The sequence below is a fragment of the Antennarius striatus genome, chromosome 23 (genome assembly GCF_040054535.1).
Source record: "Antennarius striatus isolate MH-2024 chromosome 23, ASM4005453v1, whole genome shotgun sequence".
Classification (NCBI taxonomy): Eukaryota; Metazoa; Chordata; class Actinopteri; order Lophiiformes; family Antennariidae; genus Antennarius; species Antennarius striatus.
Genome location: NC_090798.1, coordinates 2056411 through 2078066, shown reverse-complemented (window position 1 = coordinate 2078066; position 21656 = coordinate 2056411). Strand labels below are relative to the sequence as shown.

Genomic DNA, 21656 nt, shown 5'->3' with positions numbered 1-21656 from the left:
TGCTCCACATCAGTGCAGATCGAGGCGCAGTGTTGTTGACACTGATGCCTGTAGCCACAAATAAAAGCCCACGTCTCCTCCCCGCGCTTCTAAATGCCCACAGGCCGCGGGGCAAATGTTTATTTGCAACGCGCACCGACTGCCCCACCCCACTCCACTCCCGTGTGCGGCTGGATTGCGGCCTCGTGGAGATGAATCTGATCAATCAGATCAATCAACAGAGATTACTGTAATCCCAGAGGTCAATAGGAGGGCACCGGGCCACTCAGAGTTCACACGTCCCGCACAAGATCCACGCAAAGCTGTGCAGGAATGACAAACATTTGGCCGCTTGGATGGAAGTGATTTTACGCAGAGATTTAAAACTGGATTCAGGGGTTTTTTTTTAAAAACAAACGACGCGCTCTGCAAAAAACAACAACCAGGCTGTCAGTTTTAACGCAGTTGCTGCCTGTTTTATGATGTTCAGACAGGCAGCAAATCTAGAATTTTTGTTTGTTCAGTTACTTATTTATTTACTTGGGAGGTGTTGAAGGACATCCTTCCATACTTTGAAGAGAAGAGGAGGAGGAGGAGGAGGAGGAGGAGGAGGAGGAGGAGGAGGAGGAGGAGGAGGAGGAGGGACGGACAGGAGTTTATCTTCATCATCAGATGGAATCCCGCGTCTTGAAAAAAAAAGTGTCAGTGGCTGAAGTCGAGTTAGAAGTTAGAATAAACCTGATTGACTCCACAATAAAACGAATCATTACTTGTAGGAAACTCGATCTCATCTGAGTGTAATAAAAATGACCATAAAGAGGCTAATAAGACAAAAACAAACATGGAACTTTAAAATGAATGAGTTCACTTATAAAAAGAAAGATAATTTATATATTAAGTATTTAAATCATATGTAATTAGACAATTTAAAGCAACACAAAATATATTTTATAAGCACGGAAAAACAAACTGACAATAGTCATTTTTAACATCTTTAAGTGAACATTATAAATATATTCTTCAACGTGACGGTCAGAATAAAACGTAACCAGCAAGTAAATAATTTAGATGTTCTTTCACAACGATCAATACCGCCATCACTGCTGCAACGAATACCATGAAACAATTGTTATGTCTATTTAAAATGAACTAAAAGGTTTTCTTTCACTAAAAAGTTTAAATCGATTTTATAAGTTGTTCTTCTGAGCGAAATACACACGCAGAGAAATAAAAGCTGTTAACACAGAGAAAAGAGAAACGATAAAAATAAAAAATACCTCTTCCACATGTCTTACAAACGGGGCCTTCCCCAGCTCCATATCAGACTCAATAAAAACTTGTTTATAAACTTTAAAAGTTAATCTTGTGTCAGAAATAAAGTTACTGCAATTCCGCGTGTTCCTTGCGGCAGTACTTTAATGTCCGACTCAAACTACAGGACCTGAAGTATCCCGCGGATCGCTGTTTGCGTCATCAACTTCAAATGTAAAATGTAATTCATATTTATATGTAAATTCAATTTTACTAATATTTGTTACAAAACTCCAGAATTGTATTTTAATGGCATTTTTAAAAAAACTTGTCTTCAGTGTTTTAAAACGCTGCAGTTTGTTTTCTTCTTATAATCTGTTTGTTTCCAGTATTTATTTGTCACTTCCAGGCTGAGTTTTTGTTTTGTGATCACAATATTCGTCTTCGGAAATGTAGTTAAAGCATTTTCTTACTAAAGTCGACTTTTTCATAACACTTCAGAAACACTTCTGGATTAATAAATACTTAAAATGAGTTTTTACTTCCTTTTGATTAGTGAGTAAAATGCAAAAAAGTGTTTTTTTAAATGTAAATTGGGCTTTAAAAGTATAGAAACTTTCATGAATCAATAGATTTTAACTGGATAAATAAATGGATAATAAAAATAGATTTCAACACCTTTTTCAATTAGATTGATTCAGGATTCTTTTTTGTTGAAGTTCTTTAATCCATCCATCAGTTCTTCCCCAGGAACATAAACTGAACAGCAGGTTCAGATTAATTGTTGGGAGTCTTCAATCCACTTGTTGAATATTAAAAACAGATTTATTCTCACAGCTCTGGGTTGATTCCAGTCTCTGAATGCATCATTAGGTTCAAGAGTGTTTCATGTATGTTTAATGTATACAGATAAAACACAGTACATGAATGCCCTATAGAATAAACCACAATAAGCACATAAACTCAAATATGCACACATTTTTATTCATTTTTCAGATTAAAAATAGAAATCACACACAGGGAACAGAGCTCAACAAACAAGCTGCTACATTCTTGTAAAAATAACCTAATGAGAAACTTTATTTTATACTAGAAGAAACAAACTCTGACCTATATATATATATATATTTCACACAAGCAAACATCAAATAAACCCATTTCATCTGCACGACAACAGCAGTGTGTGGTCGACTATGAAGGGAATCATTTCTTTTAAGGCTGATTTATTCAGTCATGTTATAAAGCAGTTCACACAGACGATGTGTCACGGTTTTGGAGGATGATGGAGGGACGACGGTGCAGCCGGGTCATGGCACTAGTTCTGGATGTACAAATGCAAATTGAGTGGAGCTGACAGGCGATTAATTTCTAGGTGTTGATGCCTGTCGGCTCCATGCGATCTGTGAGAGCGATGGGACTGCAGTCAGATACACCTGTGGGATACAGAACTGGAATAATGACAAGCAGCAGATGTTACACAGGATTTTTACGGATGTTCCACAGTGGAATGTGTGTGTTTTATTCCACAATGTAGACAGAAACGACACTGGGTTCAAGTTGAATGGGAAGCAGGAAGGCGTAACGGAAGGCACTTACGTCACACATATGTTCTGAAGGCTTCAAGAAGTAAAATAAAAGAACAAAAACCTTCCTGAACTCCTTTTCTCCACCATCTTATATAGAGATAAAACCACACAAACACTTTCATGCAAGATTATTTCCATTAACAGTCTAATAATTACTTTCTGGATTAGAAGATAAACAATTTGTACAGAAAATATTGAAAATTAGTCATGCAAGTTACCCACGGTTTAAATATGACATATTCAATTGTCTTGTTTTGCTGGACCAAAAGTTAAAAAAAAATAAAAAAATTATTGGATCTGAAGAGAGAATTGAGAAAAATGTGGAAAATCGTTATATTTCCAAGACTGGAAACAGAAATTGTTTGTTTCAGAATGAATAACATCTTAAATTATTAGAAACTGGTTGTAGTGTGTCTGTTAATCTGGCTGTGATCTTATTTTTAATTCTGTGACACTAGTTTTGCTGTATGTGTCTCAGTAGAGGACAAAGCATTTGTTTGTAGATGCACTATTTGACACAAGTGGGAGATCATCAGAGGAGAGCAGACCTGAATACATGCTAAGAGACTTTATCTACTTTTTCCTGAAGAAATACATTCTTTAAAATATTCTGGCTGCAGCAGCTTTTCACAGGTCTTCCAGCAGACTTTGGGATTTTCTGATAAACAACTTCAAAATTTTGGTAACAATTGTCGAGAGAGGTTTAGGAAAATTAATCACTATTTCCAAAAGTCATGAAACATTTTTTTGATCGTCCAAAGACGGCCTCTGACCGCAAGAGCGTCAAATGGAGTGGACTAAAGCGCCACCCTGTGGTTGGATGTTGATATTACATGTCCAGTGCCGATAATCACTTCATCCTCTATCTCTTGAACTCTACGGATGTGTTTTAATTTTTGTGGGATAATTTTAAGGCTCTTAATTGATTAAGAGCCTTAATGTGATCCCACGACAGTAGACTAACGCTGGATGCATTTTTTTTTTAAGTTTGCACATTAGGAAAAGGCGTCTGGGTGTCACAAATTCACAGATCACTGCTGCCCCCTAGAGGTCCAATAAGGAGATTACAAGACGAGACGAGAGTGGAAAGGAACCGATCAAGTGTCCCGGCCGCCGCTGACGTCATGGATCCACCAGCTGACATTGAAGTCGTGACGTGGGTTGAAACGGCTGTTGTGTGTTTTTGAACTCGTTTTTCATGCTCAATCAAATCCTTGCCAGTCGCTCTGCTCCGAGTCGTACTCCAGCTCCACGCCCACGCAGCGGACTCCCTCCAGCAGCATCGGCGTGCCGTGGTGACGATCTGTGGCGTGGAGAAGACAAACACAAGTTAAATAATTTAACCGACTGTAATCTGCAGTTTTAATTATCGGTGTATCAAATACAGATTGATTCGTTTACTCAGTGACGGCATTCACCGTCAGTGTCGCTGACACCCGGTAGACGTTCACTACCAGACTGACTAGACGCATGTCCGCTCATAAGCATTGGTGGTTCAGTGGTAGAATTCTCGCCTGCCACGCGGGAGGCCCGGGTTCGATTCCCGGCCAATGCAACGACACTTTTGACTGTTCGGTTGTTGTTGTTGTTTTTTAAAATTATTATTTTACTTCTCAGTCATTTTATCAATAATTCTCCACGTGATCCGTTTGTATTTAAAGGAATCAACGCCTCAACCTCCAACAAACCATCTCTGCTTCCCCTTAATCACTGCGCCGAAAAGCATCAGTCACGTGACTGGCCGACCCGCTAATTACATTAATTTATTCAACAAGCGCAAAATAATAGCGAGTATTTTTTTAAAAGAACTCAGTAACGTGTGAATTTTATCTGTGAGTTTTTTGAATGTAAACGCCGTTGGCCACCAGATCATCCAGCAGTAGTGTTAACACTACTTTACTCATTCAGGGACTGATCTACACACAGCCGTGCAGCTACAAGTGATAGCATGAGCAGATGTGGAGCTTAGTCTGATCTGATCATCATCCAGGCCTCAATTACACATGTAGATCTGGACAGATGTTAAGGCCACGCTGTGGGTAAAATAAATGCACCGTTAATTCTCCAACACACACCCGTGTGGATATATAAAAACACACACGACTTGTGCTATATTTACCCGCGCACAAATGGAAACACACATATGTCCCCTTAACCCAATTCTCCATCTGCTGACGCAAATGCCAGCTTCCAATTATTCACACTGATACCGATTTAAGTGGAAGAAATTAAAATACATCACTGGCACTTGTCTGCCTCAGGAATCTTTGACAATAAATTAATACTCCAGCTATATCTGAAAAATAAGTGTGTAGCTTGAAAAGCTGCACGGTTCCAAAGAGTGTAAAATAATATTTTATTTTTTTAAATGTAAAATCTTATGGCAAACATTTTGAATAGATGGTGATAACCTTGTGCTATTCCAGTCATGATCACCGGGTGGCAGCAGCATGCAAGGAATAACTCAACGTTAAACCTGTAAGATGCAAATTAATCAAGTAAAAACGAAATATTGAAAAGTGTTGTTAAATGTTTTATCAGTGAAATCAATATTTTGAAAGCATAAACATCATTTCTAAATTGGCTGAATGGAGAAAAATATTTGGGGCTTGCAATTCTCATAGTGATCCAATCAAATCAAATCAAATCAAGTACCTGTTGCAGGCATTTAAAAAAAAGGCCTAATCAGAAGAAAACCAGTCTGGGATAATTTTCATGTTTTCTGGTGGAGCATTTTGTTTTTGATGATGAAAAACCTTTCAAATCAGATCCAGATTTACATAATATTCAGCCTTTATTGTGAATTTCCAGTCAGCGTTTATCAGGCAAACTGAAAAAAGGACGGTGGACGGTGACGGTGAGCAGATTTATGACACCAAACAGGTCAGCTGGAGGCGACAGCCTGTTGTAATGTGAACTGCACACCCAGGCAGAGACTGGATGATTTGCACTAATATTGCCTAAGTAACCTCACCCATGACTCTGGCGTGAACTCTGACCCTGACGCAGACGTCCTCGTTGGTTTCGCTCAGCAGCAGCACCTCCTCACACAGGACCCCCTCCTGCTGGGCCATGTACTCACATGTCACCTTCAAACCTCCTGGAAAAAACAGGGGGGTGGCACACAATGAGGAGAGATAGGATTTCCTCTGTGGCTGCCAAACACAAACACACACACACACAAACACCCTCTGTCTTTGTTTCTCTGCGTGAAGCCGTGTTTTTAATGCATCGATGATGACAGGCAGAACAATTAAACAGCCATCAATACATCAACAGCTCAGGGACAGTAGATCAAAACGCCACATGAAGCTGTGACAATAATGCTGTATAATGAATGTTTTTTATCTGGAGAGGCCGGAGAGTAGAGAGGATTCAAAGTTCAAAGTTTAACTCCCAAAAGCTGATGGACCATGAAACAACAGAGTAGAGCCGACAGTAAATCAGTAAATCAATGCAGTATCTGAGTCCAGTAAAAGAAAACAATCTAAACAGAACATTTAAGAACATCAATCACTGCAGACGTGGCATCTTAGAAATTTAGTGGAGCTAACAGACAGTCAGCCAGAGCGCCGAGTCGGTTTCTAACTGGGAGGTGTCTCTCTGTCCATTTTTTGGTCATGATTAAAGGGGCGGAGCCTGATCCGATCAGGAGTTTTTGCGTAATTAGAACCACAAAAGTTGAGAAACATCTTTATCTCGCAATTTTAAAAGGAAGTCATAAAAACATTCCCGGATCTGCGCTCAATGAACTTTCCCCAGTTCTCTATTCTTGGACAGCAGCAGGAGTCATTTTTGGTTTATCAGCTTCTCAGTGTCAAAACAATTAGATGTAAAAGTAATCAGAGTACAGGATACGCAGATTAAGCGGCTAACTGGATGATAAAACACAGACATCCTTCTGAATCCTCTGCCTAGAGGATGGAAACTGATGCTGATCTACGAGAAAAATCTCCATCCTGGGTTCCTTGTTTGTTGGACGATGAACTCTTTTCAGAGACGCCCCCCTCCCACCCCCCCGTGCACACGTCCTGTTTTTCTCATCTCTTACCCTCGGGTGCTGCTGCTATATCGGTGATCCGAAGGTGTGGGCTGGGCACCGGCGCCGGACACACATCCCTCCCCAAAGCTGGGACCTCGGGCAAGGTGAACACGATTTCATATCGGTGCTGCGTCTTCAGGAAGCCCACCTGCAGGAGGAAGGGAACGACATTTAGAGGGATAGAAGTCAAGCTGCAGAGAAAACTTTAGGCTAATCTGACCGGAACAGAAGCAGAGAGGGAATAATGAAAAAGATTTACACAGAAACAAATCGGCTCCAGTTTTGCGTCGCGTTTCTTCGTCCAATTACGTATTTATTTACGGCTGTGATGGATAAGTCATTCTCACAAGGGATAAGTTTTCCTTGAGGGAATTCTCTAATTGAAATCTTCAGTTGCTTTTCTATGAACTCAATCCTCCACTCCTCTGTCAGATTTGCAATTTCAACCTGATGAGAAATAAAAGCAAAAAAATTCTCATTCAAGTCACGATCTTACATAATAAATCATCCAGATTTATTATGGAAGAGCAGATTTTGTGTTAATTCGAGATCGTATTTTCATTCTCGCGTCGGTTTGAAGGCATTGAGCTCCACAGTTCAACCAGAAAGGTCATTCGAGGAAGTTATCAACTCGGTTTATTGGTTTATATCAACTTTAAAAAAGGATTTTTTTGTATTTTCTGACATTATTATTTACTGGACGCGTAAAAAAATGCATACCGCAAAAAACAAACTTTAGAATTCATATAGAATTCAAATATAAAGATAGACCTCTGAGTGGAAAAACAACAGAGAGACAGAAGAAAAAATGATGAGGAGGCAGAGAAAAAAAAGCCACGAGGGAATAGCAGGAGAGTCAAGGAGGGGGGGGCAGGTAAAAGAGAGAGTGAGATTGAACAGGAGAGCGTAGGGAGGTGCAGGTGAGGACAGATAAAGCCTGGGGGGGCGTCGCGGCTCGAGCTGCAAACGGCGGCTTCAGCCCCACGACTCCGCCGTCAAGCTGTGGAGGTGGCGAGCGGCGGGAAGGCAGGGAAAACGCGCCGCACGGAGGAACAATAATCGCTCTGTGAGCGCCGTCCCACGCACGTCCAGAGAGCCGTAACGGAAAAATTCATTTAGCTTGAATTTCATACTGCAGCGTTCGGAAATTAAGAAGCTGTGAACGAGTAAAAGTGATAAACCTGAGCGATTTAAAACATTTCCAGCTCACGCCGCGGAGCGACGACGTCAGCCGGACACACCTGGACGACAGAAGACATTCCTCTCGATTCTTATTCGATTCTTTCTTCAACTTCAAAGCGAATACCAAACATTTCATGAACTTTATGTTTCAGGATAATTGATGCAGTATTTAATAACAGAAAACACTCTTTTGTCACGAGAGGCTGGAGATTCTCTGATGAGATGCGAGCTGACGACGACTTTAAAGATGTCTCCATCTCATCCTAAACAAACTACATCCTGTTTACTGCACCAGCTCACCCCAGCAGCCATTGACACCCCCCCCACCCCCGACTGCGTCCATTCATTAAGGTCACAGTTAATGTGTGTGTGAACTCACTGACCAGAAACACTTAGGCTGTCCCGTGTGTGTCTGTAGAATATCACTGCGTCTGTCTGAAACCGCCTACTGCACGAATAACCATCACACACTCGTGCAGCTGTTACACATACCATTATTATCCCACACACTCCCACTTCATCATCTTTGGACTGTCTGTGAGGATCACCCCCCCTTTACCAAGGCATTACCATAGAAACGCCACCGCCCCTTGGCTCCACGTTGAGCTACGATGACGGGCTGACGGTAGTTTGTACCAGTCTAGAGAGGAGCTGAGACACTGCAGCACACACACACACACACACACACACACGTTGCTTTTAAGCTAATTGATTTGGCCGTGAATTGGCTTCTGAGCTTGAAGAGGCTTAGTTACAGTCGGAGTGAACAAACTTTCCTTCGGGGGGTTTTGATGCAGCTTAGAAACAGCGGAGGAAGAAGGGCTGGCAGCGAAGAACAAATCGATGTCTGGGTCTTTGAATTTATCAACTTAAGCGAGAAGGTCAAGCCCATTCAGTGACAGCGTTATTCGAAGAAGTCGTTGTCTAATGGTTCTCTATTGATACGAATGATTCTAAGACATTTTCTACCTGCAGGCAGGAAATCTTTTAAAGAGCCTCAGAATTCAGGAGCTACTTGAGTTGTACTCGATGTTATGTACCGATAACTGGAAGAGAAAAGAATCCAGACGAATCCCCTCAGTCAGTCAGTCGGTCTTTTGACTGTGTGCCTGACCTTTAACCGTTAAATCAGAGTAAGCAGGGGTCATCTGAAAAGCCATCATTCATCTGCAAACACCAATTTCATTAGAAAAAAACAATTAAAATAAAGACAGAATCCAGGTAATATCAACCCTCCTAATGATGTCCAATTATTTAACTACAATCTCCATTTAGTATATTATCATGCTAACATATTTAGCCTTACAGGAAGGGTTTTAGTTCAGCGGATGACTCAAACAATGAGTTCACATCGAATAATAAGCTAATTTTCTACATGAGCAATGACGTTAAAGCAAATGTCGTTGCTCTGTTTTGACAATAACTTTGTTGCAGGAGTTGAACGTGTCGGGGCGTTGCAGAGGATGGCGCTGAAACGATAGAGGCGAGCAGAATGAGACCTGAGAGGCTCCGGTGGAAGGAAGAAGTAGGGCTTCATTAAACGTTTGGGATTTAAAAGCGGATTTATCTTTGCTCTCCTTTCTCTGTCAGCAGCAGCGGGTCATGGTGTAATGTACCGTAATTATTCTCTCTGAAATGAAGTTGGCTTTGTGTGTGAAAGCCTGAAACGATTAGAAGTAGAAAGGAAGTTAACTGTTGTGTCACGACTGAAACAAACCCGGACAAGCATCGTAAGAGGTCACAGCTCCATGGCAACCAGTCCAACGGCTGTAAAAATAGTGTTAAAAATCATAAACGTGACCCTCAGGGTGACATGACATCGATGCATCCTTTGGTGACCATAAGATTCTATTTTCTACCATAAAATAAATTGGGTAGGTGAAAAGTTAGGGACTTAACAATATGGAATTTATCTTTTGGGGACTATTCATAAAATTTCTCAACATTAAAATCTCTCCAGGCAACAATTGAAATTTAATTAATTGAATTGAATTTAATTGAAATACAGAACCTTCAAAAACAGACAAAGATCTTCTTTTCAAAGATTTCTCATCTGATATTTTCACGTCTATTAATGGTGCCATGGAGAATTGAGCACTTTAGAACAATACTAATCCAAATCGGACTCATTACAAAGTGCTGCTAGGATAAGCTACGATTTAAGTGCTGCAAAAAAACAAAAACAGCTCTTTCCTAGAAATAAAGGAACTGTGTTCTAATTTGGAAATCACAAGTAGCACGTTTAACCTGCACAACTCTGCATTAGCATCACAGTTAGCAGCTTGGATGTTAATGTAGTCGGTACAGGTGGGATAATTCACCTTCACAGATGGATCTGACTTTGAGCATCTCTAACGTTTAAGAGCTGACGGCAGGGATTAACTGCGAGGAGGAAAAAACTTTAATATCTCCTGCATGTTTTGCAGATTAAAGCCTATCGATGATGGAGGAAATCGAGGCGATCGTGCCAACAGATCAAATAGTTATCTCCTAATATTATATCTATTAAATCTAATAAATAGAACAGCAGGGTTCTTCTGTGCTCATGACATGTAAACTTGGGATTTGTTCAGCAAAAACAATCAAAAGAGAAAAGAATAAATAAACTTAATCCTCAAGACTCAAGGAGAGCAACTGAATGTCAGGCAAAGGGTTCCCACACCTTAACCATGAAGTTGCCATCGTCCTCTGGAGTAACCATGACAACGGAGTCATGCAGCTTTTCGTCAAAGTGGACATGCGATGCTGCTCCAGCGGCAGAGGGTTCGTCTGAGAAACGCACACCCCCCGTCTTGGCACAACCTGAGAGAGAGAGTGAGAGACAAAGAGGGGGGTCACTGGAGGTCAGAAGTGTCCACAGAAGTGACCGAGTGTCCACAATCTGAGGTTTGAGAACCACAGAGATCACAACAGCAATTATTCTCAAATCAGAAATTCATTAATTTCAGAGCGCCGTGTGTCACCACCTTCATTGGGACGTCAGCGTCACAATAAAAGAGTTAAATAGGTTGAGGCTTATGAGCTCAAAACCTTATTTCCCTTCAGGTTTCTCCTCTCCTTCGACGCCGATGCAGTTATTTATTGTTCTCCAGCACAGGTTTTTATTGAAAGAGTAAATGGAAAGAAGGGAAACTTCTCTAAATAAATACCCCTCCTCTTGAAAAACAGCAACTCTCTATGACTCTCTATTCTGCTGACTTTCTGCTTTAAGGCTTTTGGTTTGATTGAAGAGCCTCACTTTCCCAGACCTTACAGGAGGGTGAAACACGGAACAACAACACTGAGATGGGAACAGAGACGACGATGTCCTCTGTTTAGTTTAGGCTTTAGATGTTCTTTTAAAAACTAAATATATTCTATTAGTAGGGGGTCGTCCTCTTGGGGCCACTGGGAATCATCTTTTATGTAAATTTTCACATCATGTCCTTAAGAGACTCTTTGGAAACAGACAATTTTATTATCATGACAAATTTTCTCAATAAACATTCAAACCCACAAACTTCTGAACACTTTTATTTATTTCAAACAAGTTGTGTAATTGTGCTTTTGTTGGTTTTTTTGCTAGTTTGAAGTTCAGCAGGAAAAACATTTTAAAAAACAAATTATTTTTTAGAAGAAGAGAATAATCTGATATATTCTACATTTATTAAACACACTAACAGAGCAGCATCTGATAATTCCTGAACCTTTATCCAGAAGATCAAACCTGACAGAAACATAATACATTTCTTCTAACACACCACCATATGGACGCTAAACCTTTTCATTAAAGTCCACATTGATGGATTAATTCCGGATTAATCCCTTGCATATGTAGGAATGCGAAGCTTCCATATATTGTAATATAACAATATATTTATTGTTTCTGTACAGTAAATTCTATAACTGCTCCTTTGGCTGAATTCATGCAGAATTATGTCCTTGAGGCACAGACTATCCTTGTTCCACTTGGGTCCAGTTCCATTAAACTTTTATGCAGACTCATAATAGAGATTAGAAATCAGCAATCTGGGCCAAAATAATGAGTTCAGTAGTTACATCACGCTCATATGAGGAGGATCGCCACTGAGATGGAGGGAGGAAATGAGTCGTGCATGCTGTTATATGAAAACCACCATTTAATATCTAAAGCTCTACATACAAAGCAGGTGCAGGAAATCAAAGGTAAAGATTTCTAAGATGTGAAGAGACTTAAAGCAGAGTTTATGTCTTATTCTTGTCATCCTAGAAAGTCTCTCCCAGGGGAGAGGACAAAATATTTAATATCTGGAAATGAGTTTTCTGATCCGATCTATGTTCATTCTCATATTTGAGAGAAAACATGTGCATTGGAACACTTTTAATGAGTTTGCTGTATATCTAATACATACAAATAAATTGATTATGACATGCTTACAAAAACTGTCGCAACCAAAAGACTAATGTCAAAAAACCTATTAAACATCACAAGTTATAAGTTTTCCCCGTGAATATTAGCACTTCTTTTATTTGTAGAACACAAAGTTTCCTCTCATGACTGAATCAAGAAGCTGCAGGTTTATCATGAAATCACATGACGGGACCTTCAATTTAAGGTCACCACTCCTGCAGCTATAAGAGGCTTTTTGCATGAAACAGAGATGATCACACAATGGGGCTCCAAGACTGTAATTACACTCACACAGTGAGCTTAATAATGGCAGGCTTTCATAAGCCAGTCTATCAGCAGTTAGCACGGTGATTCTCTATTAGTTGGGGGTGCGTGTGACCCCTGGAGCATCACTTTTTCATTTTTGTACTAGAATAAAGTGTAATTACACATCCGCTACAGTAGGTGGCAGTGGCATTTTCATAAACCATAATCACATGCTGTGTGAAAAAAAAAATACTGCCAATTCCCTACAAAACAAACGACTAGATAGTGTTTACACAATTATGTATTATCATCTGACCCAGTTTGGGTTCTCCTCTCCATTGTCTTCACTGTGATTATTTATTCATGAGACAACTGGGAACAATCTTGTTTGTACAGGAAACATAACCGATTGGCAGATTTATTGCATAATTTGAATCTTCAGTTGGACTTTTAACTCTTCATATTTGTGTTTCATGCAAACATTTGTGCAAACAGTATATAAATAGCATGAAAACAGTCGTGCAGCTCGGGGTCAAGCCTCCGTGTCGGGCTCTGAAATCTGTGGCTCCTCAGATGAGTCCAGTAATCTCCACCAGAACAAGGGCACACACACTTCACCACACTGACCCTGTCAGTAGTAGCAGACCTACAACCTCACATGCATGTGCTAGTACACATTAATATGCACACTCACACACACGCCTTACTAGACTGGCTTCTCAATTCAGATTAATTTCCATCTACGTCTGTCTCTCTGCTAATCTGTCTGTACATCTGCCTCCTGTGTCCGAGGTCTCTCAGTCAATCACCCGGATCTTAATCTTAATATCAATCTTGTGTTGACTTCTGCCACCACTCAATGCAACAGGATTTGATCCCTTCTTCACCTGCATTTGGTCAGCTGTGTAAAGTCACGGCCGTTGTTCTGTCGTTTTGAAACACTCGAGTCACCTCTCCTCCACTGCTAATCCCCAAACAAACACAACCGAGACTCAAACACAAACACAATTAAGTTTTAAGTTCAATGCTCGCCATCCCTTTCTGTTCGACTGCACAAATCCATCGCTGTTTGCATCTTTTCTCCTGAGTCTGAGATGTGTTTTTATTTGATAAAACACAAATGCATGCAAATAGCAAAGCTTTAACAGTAAAGCCGGCTAGTTTAACATAATAAATCAATAACTAATGGTGAAAACGCGTCATCGGAGCGTGATAGAATCCTTAAAAACAACAAGAACAAAAAAGACTTGCATAATAAAAGCTTAACTTCTCCTTTTATTTATTTATTATTTACTCTGCCATACGGCGGTAATCACATTCCACCCTGTCCTATAAAAAGGGGAATAAATTCCCTCCCTGGGACATTTCAGTCCATCCCAAAAATGTCAAGTGCTCTTTGTGCTACCTTTCAGTTAACGACCTTATCAAGAGCATAAAGGCCTCTACAGCGATTCTTGAGGACAGCGTTTCCCATGATCATCTACAGGGTGGAGGACCACATTCAGGATAATAATAATAAAACAAATATGAGGAGTCATTTGCATGTCTGTGCCAAAGCTCCCGTTCTCACAAAGCCTTTATTTAGACGTTTCTGCTTTAGAGGACCTAAATCTCTACGGACCTCATGACTGGATTTCTCTGGCATTCAAGGGGCTTTAAAGCAATTATGAAAAGATTATTAATTAACCGCATGATTTATTTTTCATTGCCATGTGACTAATTGCTGCATTTTAAAAGAAAGCTTATTCAAATGATGTATGTTTATATCACTTCATTTCCTTTATCTTTGCTTACCCTCAGCCTTTCTCATCACAACAAGTAGACGAGTTTTCATCCATTACATTTTATTACGCAACTGGTAAGCCAATAGGAGCAATCGATGGTTCATAATGATATAGCTACACCAGGTTTTATTGCAACACTTTAATTCTATTATTAAAAAAAAGAAAACTGTAAACACAGGACAAAGATTAACATCTTCTAATTCACCTGCAGCAGTAGAATCCATATTCAACATTTATGCTCAACTCTGGGCTTTAATGTATAGAAAGTAATCTAGCCTGTGCACTACAATGTTCCTCTGAGCTCCATATAAATGTGTAAAATAATCATAATAATTGAATTACGATTGTGGATTGTGAGTTTGGATTATGACCAGGGTGGATGGAACAGAGATAAAACAATTAAACAAAGAGGCTTTTAAAAACAGCATGAGCTAAAATTCAGATCATCTTTATGTTATCACACCAGGCTGATTAAGAATATTCACATTTAGATTGAAGCCAAATGACTTTTCCAACATAAAAAAATCAGACTTGACCCTGACACTGACTTAATCTGCGTTGTATACATTTTACACAAGTCCTGCTTATCTTAACTCTTCAAAGAAGACTCGAAAATTTGAAATTGTTTCCAAAGCTTCTGCAGAAAGCAAGACGTAGGAAAAATGCCTTATTGTGGTTTGCCTTGATCTGTGGGTGAAAGTCACCGCAGTTATAAAGCAATGAATGCAATAATAAAAACTCACTCTTCTTTGCAGCAGCCATGTCACAGGAATTTGTCCAGTAGAGACACAGAATGACACACACCGTCACAGCCTAGACATCGCCTCCGCCTGACCTCAGAACAACCCTGCAAAAACACGTTAGGAGACAGAGAAGCAGCATTTAGCTTTATAAAGACTTAAAAGTGACAGAAAACAATGGGTAATGATTAGATCAACTGAAGAGCATGGAAAGATAAGGATGGAAATGAGACGGGAATAAAACAGTTTGTCACTGTGAGCCTGCCGGGGTGTTTTTCTTTCTAAAGCATCACCTCTGGTTTGCCTGCATGTCAGCTGAGTGCACAGCTGTGCAGGTCTGGTCAAGCCAGGAGTATCAGCAACTCCTGGCAGAGACTTCGGTTAAAGGAAAACAACAAAAGAGGCTAAGAGGATTAGCTGGGGGGGTGAACCTGCTGTCTGTGGGCTTCACACAGATGGAAATATCAGCACATCTATGGGAGGCATTCAGTATAAAAAACATACAGCATGTTTGGAAAAGGTAGTGATTACTGTAGCACTTATCTTGATGATTTCTTAACTGTTTGGCTTTGTCAAAAAAGAGAAAAATACAGTTTTCCCAGTGAGATTATCTTCTGCAGCAGTTGGACAAGCTCAGACTCTTCAATTATGATTACAAATGATAAATCAGCTGTTCCTAATTTAAGGCAAAAAAAATCTGAATGACTACACAAAGCCAAATCTGATAGATGGCAATAAATTTTCATTAGAGCTAATCGTTAAATCGACTAATCTTTGCAGCTCTAAATCATGTGAGTCACAGGAAGTTTCGGTTGGTGGGTTCATTTAACCTGCTGTTATAATAGTTAGGACAGAAACCTGGGTTTTTGAATAGATTAACTATTAAACTAACCATTAAACACCAACATCATAAACTTGTAATATACCATGTTTAAAAATCAATCTTCTGAACCCCTTGTTTTTAAAAAGAAATGTAGACCAAACTGACACCTGATGTTACAAAACATAGTTGGATGATGGTTTTGTATCCAGAGATATTTATTATGTATTGGCTTGATAAAAATAACCTCGATATGGAGATATAAAAAAAAATCAGATGATTTATTATAAACGTTCTTGGTTCAAGTTCAAAAAATCCAACCTGACTCCTATTGAATTCTGTCATTCCTTTAATAAGAAGGTGGATTTCTATAAAACTGTTTCCCTCCACTAACCCTTACAGGAAGCACTGAAATCTGCAAAAATCCAAGAGTCACTTAAAGTTTTGAACTTCCTTCTTTCAATTCAGTAAAAACTGTGAACGAAGATGCAGCGTCTGAGTCTTTGCTTTGCTTGTTGAGATGTGACAAGGGAGGGGAGTCACGCCATGGAGCAGAAAACTCATAATGTCACATCCACTGAGAGCAATTTGTAATCAGAGGCAGGTCCAGTTTTAACAGCATCAAATGTCATTGCTGTTTTGGGTGGCTTAATGGGTCACTGTGACCAGACAATTGTTAAAGAGAATAAAATTCAGGTGAGAGTGAAATCAACATCGCAATGATCCCATGTGCAATAGTCTCATTAAAAGAAATGCAATGTCAAGTAAATAAACTCATACAACAGTTTTATGTCACTTGAAACCAGAGCTAGCAGCAGTAAGTAAAGGTGCAATTTTGTGTTATATTTGGATACCAAACTCATAATTAGTAGCCATATTAAGCCTTTTCATCAGTTTTGTTTGATTTAGTTATAGAAGATTAGTGACAAATAGCAGATATTCATCCAGATGACAGTCAACAAGCATAATACATATGTACACAATACATATATACATAATAAATTTCCATCCGAACATAAGCTACATCTTTAGCTTTATATTTATATTAATTAATATATTTTGGCACTGATAGATTGATTGAATTGTTTCTTATAGTTTGTTTTATTTACATCTAAGGAGGGAGTGGCCTATCACAGCTATCACCAGGATGATAACAACTTCAGTTCAATGAATGACGTTTACTTGTATTAGTGACAGTTATCTGCATTAATTCAATAAATGAACTCTCCACAGTTTTTTCTTTAACTTTTCATTGGTTTTGTCAGAAGGAGTGACTTTCAAATGACTACAGACAGACATAAATTAACTAAAACAATAAATACTAACAGAAAAACATGTGTATTTAGTTCTAAACATGCATTTAAAATGACTGTAAACGTAAATATCTGTAGAGCACAAAGTAAAAACAGCTGGTTTTTACATATACGTAATACAAAATGTAGCCAAACATAATTAGCGTCACTTTAAATAATAACATCACCTGGTATAACACGAATATTACTGTAAATTTACGTTTGCTAACCTCTCACAAAATATTGCTAGGTGCTAGTTTCCAAAAGACCTGACGCGTTAATAGAAAAAGAAAATTGTTAAATACGTTAGTTGAGCTTACCTCCGGCTATTTCTCTCCGGACGCGTGAAACTCGTTCTCCAACTTGCGCAAATAAATAATATTTACCGCTGTGAAAGCGCCTGGTTCTGTGAGTCCAGCTCGAAACACGAGCAGCTCGACACTCCGCCTGCACCGACCTCTCTCCTCCTCCCGTCTCAGCTACACTTTCTCCCCGGACAAGTTCCGCATTTGGTCACGTGGTCTTGGTCGTAGCTCGTCGCACGCTGTAAATAAAGGAGATTTATGTTACGTGAATTTAGTGAACGCTTCAGATGAGACTCGAAACACACAAACCGTTCATCTTTACGCTGTTATGAAGTAAAACTGGTTGAAATGCGGTAGAAGTTCTCCCAACAAGCTCAATTTACAAACATGCGCTCTATTTTAGGGAAAGAGCGCCATCCTGTGGTGGTTTGTGCGTACAAGCAATAATAAAAAAACAATTGTGATCATTACATAGATTACTCTGATGTACAAAAGTTTGTTTCTAAAAGATAGATATTTTATTGATCCTGAATGAAATTACGTATGCACTATATCCTCTGCTCTCTCTCTCTCTCTCTCTCACACACACACACACACACACACACACACACACACACACACACACACACACACACACACACACACACACACACACACACACACACACACACACACACACACACACACACACACACACACACCATATACTGTATACTAAGGGTAAAATATTGGACGTTAGACATTAGATAAATCCACAGATTACACCACAACATACAAGTACACATCAAAACATCATCAATGAGACCTACTTCACAAAAACAGACACACAATTCTACAATTCTACATCCACTACATTGAAAAACACAAAATTTGACAAACAACTGTGTGCAGCGTAACATACATAGGACTAAATACCAGTGTGCTGTTAATGCTACATGTGTGTGCTAGTGTAGTGTATGTCTTGTGTTATGTCCTTTGGTGTCAGTGTTTCTTTTTATCCACTATTTATTCATATGTAATGCCTGAGCAGTGGATATGTGCAATTTCCTCTGGGATTAATAAAGTATCTATCTATCTATCTATCTATCTATCTATCTATCTATCTATCTATCTATCTATCTATCTATCTATCTATCTATCTATCTATCTATCTATCTATCTATCTATCTATCTATCTATCTATCTATCTATCTATCTATCTATCTGTAACTCTTTGAATGGAATTGTATTATTCCGTGAAGACTAGTAAATCTGCCTTTGCGACGTATTTGTATCCAAAATGCAAAAAATAAGGGATGAGGACGCAGTCATTATTGACAATTTTCATAGAAAACCAAAAGCTCACCGTCCCTGGGTGGGCTCGAACCACCAACCTTTCGGTTAACAGCCGAACGCGCTAACCGATTGCGCCACAGAGACAGATATGAAGGACAGCCGGTGTATCTAATATATACATTTCACCATACAGATATTGACGCTGTGGGGATGGTGAATGTGTGTTCACCAATGTGACCCTGGTTTGGGGTTTCCACCTCGAAACACGAGCAGCTCAATATAGCAACCGCTCTCCTCGTCCTGTTGAGTTGGTGAATGAGCGTATGACAGGTGAATGAGTAGGGGAGAGTAACGTGAAACGTTACGAAAATACGGAAAGTGTGTCACTATCAAGACTCTGATGTACGGTGGCCGGGAAATGTGCAAGTCTCTGTGGCGCAATCGGTTAGCGCGTTCGGCTGTTAACCGAAAGGTTGGTGGTTCGAGCCCACCCAGGGACGAAGTGTTTTGTTCTTTTAAATAATCTTCAATCATCGTTCGTTCTTTTTCAGCTGTTTATCCTGACCAAGGGGCAGCAGTTTGAGCAGGGAAGCTCAATCTCTCCAGGGTCGTGGGTATCTGGGTCTCCTCCCAGATGAACATGCCTGGAACACGTCCACGGTCCGGACAAACCTTAGCTGGATGACGTCAGAGCTCTTTACACTATCTGTGATGAGACCGGCTACGCTGTGGAGAAAATTTATGTCAACTGTTCCGCGGTTCTGTATGTGGATGGTATAACTATAGATTTGGATCCATCACAGTCAATGCCCGGCTAGCTCAGTCGGTAGAGCATGAGACTCTTAATCTCAGGGTCGTGGGTTCGAGCCCCACGTTGGGCGAACTAACTTTTTCGATTTTTATGTCAAAATTAGTTTTATTGGTAAAGTGGCAGACGACCGTGATTAATTTATTGAAACCACAATTTCCACTAATTGAATCAGCGCAGTATTAGCCCAAATGTGGATTCCTGTTATAAGAAGAACACAAATCGTTCTTCTGATAACATGAATCCACGCACCATCGAGTAATACAATAGCATAAAGGATAGAATTGTCAAAAAAAATTTAAGATGACATCAAAAATCAAAGCGAATGTAAAAAGAAGATTACGCTTCTGCGTCCGTTATGGTGAATTGTGTACTGTTGCCTTAAAAGGAAGGCGGGATGTTTCCGGTTTGGCTGGTCCGTCAGTAAAATTCCTCCGTCAGTAAACGTAAACTGAGAGGAAGGAGGGATGCTAACGATGATTGAAGAAAATGGTCCTTCAACTCATGTTTGTATTCGACTTTTTTTTCCCAGAATTACACGTTGTATGGGGCGTTAAAGAGAAGGATTAATTGATTTATATAAAAACATTCACGATCTTTAATCACCGTTCATGTGTACACTTATACAGTACTTGCTAACGAGTTAGCTCGCTAATGGAACTGATCAATCATCAATGCAAACTATGAAAATGATGGCTACTGACTGATTATTTCGTACAGTATACATGTGAACGTCAAAGATTGAGCTAGATTTATACCAACAAAGTCAAAGTACTGTTTCCTAGATACAGATATGGTAATAAATACTGTAATAGATTGCTAATATCCCGATCCAGCATAGTTGCTAGTAATTGTTTATAGCATCGGAACACCATTATTATTAATCATTGAATAGTAGCTAGGACTTCTCATGCGTGCACAAATTCTTATTAATAGGCACAGTGTTCGTATTAGCTATGTCAATTACTGGAAAAGCTAAAAGCTACATTTGATCTACGGGCCTCTGCTGTTGCCCAGATTAGAGACTCATCAGATGCAAACAGCTTCGAGTTTTTCCAGCTTCTTTCATCATTAAATGTTGTTTTAATCGTTCTGCTCTGTTTCTGTCAAAACCCAGGAACCGTCAGAAGTCTCCTCATCATCACAAGCCAGACTGAGACTAGATGGACTCCTGAACAAGAACATGAGGATCCGCATGACTGATGGACGGACGTTAGTTGGACTTTTCCTCTGCACAGACCGAGACTGTAACGTCATCCTCGGGTCGGCTCAGGAGTTCCTCAAGTCCACCGGTGAGTGGAAACTCATGGTGAATAGGATGAAGCTGGAAAATTATAGGAAATGCATGCATGCTGCAACATTCTATTAACCAGAGTATTTCTTGTGTGTGTGACAAAAACCTCAGTCAACCTTGGCAGTATTCATGATGGTCTGCTTTATCCCTGTTTGTCTTCAGACACATTTTCCCAGGGGGAACCCAGAGTCCTGGGCCTGGCCATGATTCCAGGACACCACATAGTATCCATTGAAGTTGAGGCAGACAGTTTGGAAGACTCGCAAGGATTTGGAGCCAACCATTGATGTTTGAACCACATGCAGAACTCAGAGACTCAGTGGGTCAGCTGGACGACTTAGACTGAGATCATTTCACCTCTGTGGATAAAATAGTGGACTCCTGTGTCCACTTTGTGGATTTAGCCGTTTTCTCATGGCTTGAAATGGTGTCCTGAGGAAAGGTTTTCTCATTTCTGTTTCACAAAGGTCTGTTTCATAAGCTTTGAAAAATATTGCTGTATTTGAGATTTTGTCACAAAAAAGGACTCTGATTTCAGCTTTTATTTGGGTTCATTTGTATTAGTTGAATATGATGTAACAAGTGCTTCATGTTCATGAGCGTTGAACTGGTTTTACAATCAAGGTTTTGACAGGAAAAAGTCTTGGAATTTAAAAAAAAAAGTACCTCTTGAATTCTTTTTG

The 21656-nt window shown here is 39.7% G+C and overlaps 2 protein-coding genes and 4 non-coding genes across 6 annotated transcripts; 4 read left to right on the top strand and 2 right to left on the bottom strand.

Annotated features, from left to right (window-relative positions):
• Positions 1-2193: 2193 nt before the first annotated feature.
• On the bottom strand, positions 2194-17776 carry adissp (adipose secreted signaling protein). The gene is made up of 6 exons (XM_068308067.1): positions 17612-17776; positions 15183-15286; positions 10703-10842; positions 6868-7006; positions 5791-5916; positions 2194-4119 (listed from the first exon to the last, which is right to left on the bottom strand). Exons 2-6 carry the CDS (start codon positions 15199-15201, stop codon positions 4019-4021), a joined length of 525 nt encoding a protein of 174 aa, XP_068164168.1. The 5' UTR covers positions 15202-15286; positions 17612-17776; the 3' UTR covers positions 2194-4018.
• trnag-gcc (transfer RNA glycine (anticodon GCC)) lies at positions 4301-4371 on the top strand. Its single transcript has one exon. It is a non-coding gene; the product is annotated as a tRNA-Gly (tRNA).
• Positions 17777-18941: 1165 nt separating the features above from the next.
• Positions 18942-19015, bottom strand: trnan-guu (transfer RNA asparagine (anticodon GUU)). The gene has a single exon. It is a non-coding gene; the product is annotated as a tRNA-Asn (tRNA).
• A 282-nt stretch (positions 19016-19297) lies between these two features.
• trnan-guu (transfer RNA asparagine (anticodon GUU)) lies at positions 19298-19371 on the top strand. The gene has a single exon. It is a non-coding gene; the product is annotated as a tRNA-Asn (tRNA).
• Positions 19372-19679: 308 nt separating this feature from the next.
• Positions 19680-19752, top strand: trnak-cuu (transfer RNA lysine (anticodon CUU)). The gene has a single exon. It is a non-coding gene; the product is annotated as a tRNA-Lys (tRNA).
• Positions 19753-20109: 357 nt separating this feature from the next.
• On the top strand, positions 20110-21652 carry naa38 (N-alpha-acetyltransferase 38, NatC auxiliary subunit). Its single transcript, XM_068308472.1, has 3 exons — positions 20110-20185; positions 20797-20971; positions 21136-21652. Exons 1-3 carry the CDS (start codon positions 20147-20149, stop codon positions 21258-21260), a joined length of 339 nt encoding a protein of 112 aa, XP_068164573.1. The 5' UTR covers positions 20110-20146; the 3' UTR covers positions 21261-21652.
• The last annotated feature ends 4 nt before the right edge of the window (positions 21653-21656 follow it).

Excerpts from the sequence above, each read along its gene's own strand:
- adissp (XM_068308067.1), bottom strand. Across the intron at positions 5,917-6,867 it reads TATAGCAGCAGCACCCGAGG|GAGGTTTGAAGGTGACATGT; the intron begins GTAAGAGATGAG and ends TGTTTTTTCCAG. Across the intron at positions 4,120-5,790 it reads AGTTCACGCCAGAGTCATGG|ATCGTCACCACGGCACGCCG; the intron begins GTGAGGTTACTT and ends TCCACGCCACAG.
- naa38 (XM_068308472.1), top strand. The coding sequence starts at position 20,147 with ATGCTAACGATGATTGAAGAAAATGGTCCTTCAACTCAT. Across the intron at positions 20,186-20,796 it reads AAAATGGTCCTTCAACTCAT|GAACCGTCAGAAGTCTCCTC; the intron begins GTTTGTATTCGA and ends GTCAAAACCCAG. Across the intron at positions 20,972-21,135 it reads GGAGTTCCTCAAGTCCACCG|ACACATTTTCCCAGGGGGAA; the intron begins GTGAGTGGAAAC and ends GTTTGTCTTCAG.